Source organism: Frankliniella occidentalis, unplaced genomic scaffold (assembly GCF_000697945.3).
Source record: "Frankliniella occidentalis isolate FOCC.00 unplaced genomic scaffold, Focc_3.1 Scaffold72, whole genome shotgun sequence".
In the NCBI taxonomy this organism is placed as follows: domain Eukaryota; kingdom Metazoa; phylum Arthropoda; class Insecta; order Thysanoptera; family Thripidae; genus Frankliniella; species Frankliniella occidentalis.
In genome coordinates this window covers 1,027,684-1,031,054 of record NW_026267202.1, presented here as the reverse complement: position 1 = coordinate 1,031,054, position 3,371 = coordinate 1,027,684, and the positions used below count along the sequence as shown (strand labels likewise).

Here is a 3,371-nt window from a genome sequence, read left to right as displayed (position 1 = left end):
AGTAAATGCTTCGTAATTACTGAAGGATCTAAATACTTTGCAGTTCTACAAAGCATTGCTTTGTAGGAATTTAACAGTGATGGGATGCCGTTTCGACATTGTTGCTGGCTTAACGACATGCTCCGGTAGCACAACCACCTGCTGCCATAGGGTTAGTGACACATTTGAACCAACAACCTCGCCACAAGAACACGGCGGTCGGTGGATCAATGATTTTTTTTTGTGAGTGTAGTTCCTCTCGTGCGCGATATCATTACACTGTTGCAATCAACTGGAAACAAGGCTAGCGACCTCTTCGTGTATTAAATCCTGATATCGATCTTATTTTGTTCCTGTTTTATGCTTTAGTTTTTGTCTGTAGAGAGCCGGTGACTGTACCGCTGCTGACCGCGCATGACCGCCGCACAGTGTTATAGAGGAGGTGGTCGTGGGTCGCACCACGGCCAATAACTGCCGTAAACCACTTTCCTTTCTACTGCTAGTATTCTGGTGTTCCAACATGTTCCTACTCGTGCCCCTCCTAGCACTCATTGGCACTGATGCCATCCACGGCAAAGTCATCAACTCTTTGATAGTAAGTTAGATTATAACGCCCGTTTGATATTTGAACTATTTTGATAACCGTGTGCTGATCGAACCCCGTCGACTTGTCAAAATGACATCATTAGGTCTCATTTCGACAATCCGTATTCTTTTTGACGTTTTTACTAACGGTGATGTTTCGTATCTAATTCTTCAATAGGGTCCTTACATTACATACGGCGAACGCTTTTACACGTGTGAGCCAGTCAACCCCACGCTTCCCTGGAAATGGTATATACGTCATTCTCACTTCAACCCACGTAAACCAAAAGAGCTTCAACGCCTTACGGGCAATGTGACGGGTTCAACTTATAGTTATGATGACAGCTGCTGGGTACGACAAGACATTGCCAATACAACTGTGATTTCGTTTATTCATCAAATGTGTGTCGTAACAGGGCAAAGCAGTTGTGGATGTTCGGTCAAACAACCAATGGAAGGAAAACGCCTTTGTCTTTGACTTTAAAAACAACCCATGTCGAGCTTTCAGAGAAAATATGCCTGGAATTTTCAATTTCCTTTATAAGCAGGGAGGAGTTGAAGGCACGTGCAAATTCAAACCTGTAAGTAGTCTGACCTCTCCATACTGTTATGTTCAAGGTTACATATTTTTTTCTGGTAGTCGACGTGGAAGACCAACAAATGTTGCGGCCTAACACGAAGGCGTTTTTAAAATGTGAAATTTGTGATGTCTTCTATTTATAGGAGATTTACCTGTTGAATGACACACCAATGGACTGGACCTTTCCAAATATTCCAGTTTTGCCTTATGGACACTATAGGGTCAGAGTCTCGGCTGGCAAAGCTGAAATTGTATTCTGCTGCTTGGCGGCAGATGTTCGGGTTATTCCGAAACTCGAGTAGCTCTACAATGATTGCGGCTATTATATTGCAGTGCCCATTACAAGCCTTGCCGTGGAATCCAAATATGTAATGAAAAATTGACAGAACAACTTGGTATTCTGTCGTACGAACAGACGATCGAACGGCGAGCCGCCATGAAATAAAATTTCATATATTGCATATTGCAGCTCATCGAATCTTTAACACAACTACTTGTCGTCGGGACGGTATTATTGAAGCAACTGAAGAGTTTCTATGGCTCCTTTCCTCGCGCCGGTGCTCACTAGCCACACCAACTTGGCGGCGCGTCGCCACTTCCACAACGCGTTCCGCCGCCGACCTGGAAATGACACTCCGATTTGGCGCGTACGACTTTGGAGGAGGTTAGAGGGAGGAGGAGGGGGGGGAGGGGGCTCGATCCGTTACATTATGGTGATCACCTGTTTGCATCAGCGCCCCGCTGCGCCCCGCACTAGAGACAAATGTTTTGGAACTTTACGCCATCTGCTGCTGGAGGAGGAGGAGAATGAACGCGTTCAGGTTGAAACTCTCTCGCGCGCGGTAGGGTGGCGGCAAGTTGAAGCGAAGGAAGCCGAGGCTGTCCGTCGCGCTGCAAGGAGTTTTGTCCGCGGGCAATACCATGGTTCCCTCCACAACTTTTATAATTCTTCCGTGCCATTTTTTTAAAATTTACTTTGCCTGTGAGCTAGTACTCCGAAAAATGACAAATTATTTCCAGAAATGCAAAAAAACAAAAACAAAATTGTGCTGCTATTTTTGGTTGAAATGTTTTCGAAAAGCAGAGGTTGCAACGCTTTCCGATTGTTGTGTCGGATTGAGTCGCCGAGGCCGCGGGGCGGCAGTTGTGAGGCCGTGAGGCCAACTCCTCCCTATCTGGCCTGGTATATATCGCTTTGGGCGGCGTTACAAATGAAGTCGGAAGTCGAGATATAAATCTTTGGCGGCGCGCGCATTTCACAGACGGGGTGAAGGGGTGGTGGGGGCGAGAGAGAGAGAGAGAGGGGGGGGGGTGGAGGACCAAAAAATCGCCAGAGCGACAAACTTTATGGCCGAAGAGGCACTTACTTACCAATACTTAGCCGTAAGCGCGGGGTAGAGGACGGGAGAGAGACTCCAGAGCTGCTGCTGCTGGAGGCGAGGCTTGGACGGGAATGCTTTGCTCGCAGCACTACTAGAGCCGCTGGAGAAGCATGAGCGCGACGCTAGCTGCTCCCCTCTGGATCGGGTCTTACCTGCTCTTAGGAGGGCGTCGCACTATACACGTACGCGCGCGCTTCAGGGCACACACTCTCTCTCTCTCTCTCTCTATCTCACACACACACACACACACACACACACAGAGAGAGAGAGAGAAGCGCGCGCGCGCACACACACGCACACACACACACACACACACACACACACACAAAGCAAAGGGCAAAAAGTTTGTGCGGCGTTAAATCATGGTGTCGCTGGAAGGCTAAAGTCGCGGTGGGCGGGGCCCGGGGCCAGTCCAGGCCGATTCATCTGCGTCTGCCTGGCGGTTTCTTCTCTCCAGCTCCTGCGCGCGCCCTCTCCAGTCCGGCCGACGGCGCTCCACCAGGAGCGCCGGCCAGGTGTGCGAGGGCGCAGCGGCGCAGCGGCAGGTCAGGGAGGCTGTGCCTGCCGTGCCTGAGCCCGACTTTCTAGGTGCAACAACGACGAGTGGGGAGCGGTTTACGACGCCATTTCATTGCCACTTCATCACTTTCAGAAACCCCCTCCACTCCTCCTCCCCTTCCTGCCGCCCTCCTCGAGACGTCCGTTGACGTGACGCGCCGCGCCCGGGGGCGCATCCCTTCTTCTGCCCCTCCCCTATTCTCTCAAACATTGTTGTGTGCCTTCGAATAACACAATATTCTCTCTCTCTCTCTCTCTCTCTCTCTCTCTCTCTCTCTCTCTCTCCT

General features: G+C 50.0%; 1 protein-coding gene across 1 annotated transcript; it reads left to right on the top strand.

The window, feature by feature from the left end:
• The first annotated feature begins 421 nt into the window (after window positions 1–421).
• Window positions 422–1,594, top strand: LOC113212946 (uncharacterized). Its single transcript, XM_026431825.2, has 4 exons — window positions 422–574; window positions 743–916; window positions 981–1,145; window positions 1,288–1,594. Exons 1-4 carry the CDS (start codon window positions 500–502, stop codon window positions 1,444–1,446), a joined length of 573 nt encoding a protein of 190 aa, XP_026287610.1. The 5' UTR covers window positions 422–499; the 3' UTR covers window positions 1,447–1,594.
• The last annotated feature ends 1,777 nt before the right edge of the window (window positions 1,595–3,371 follow it).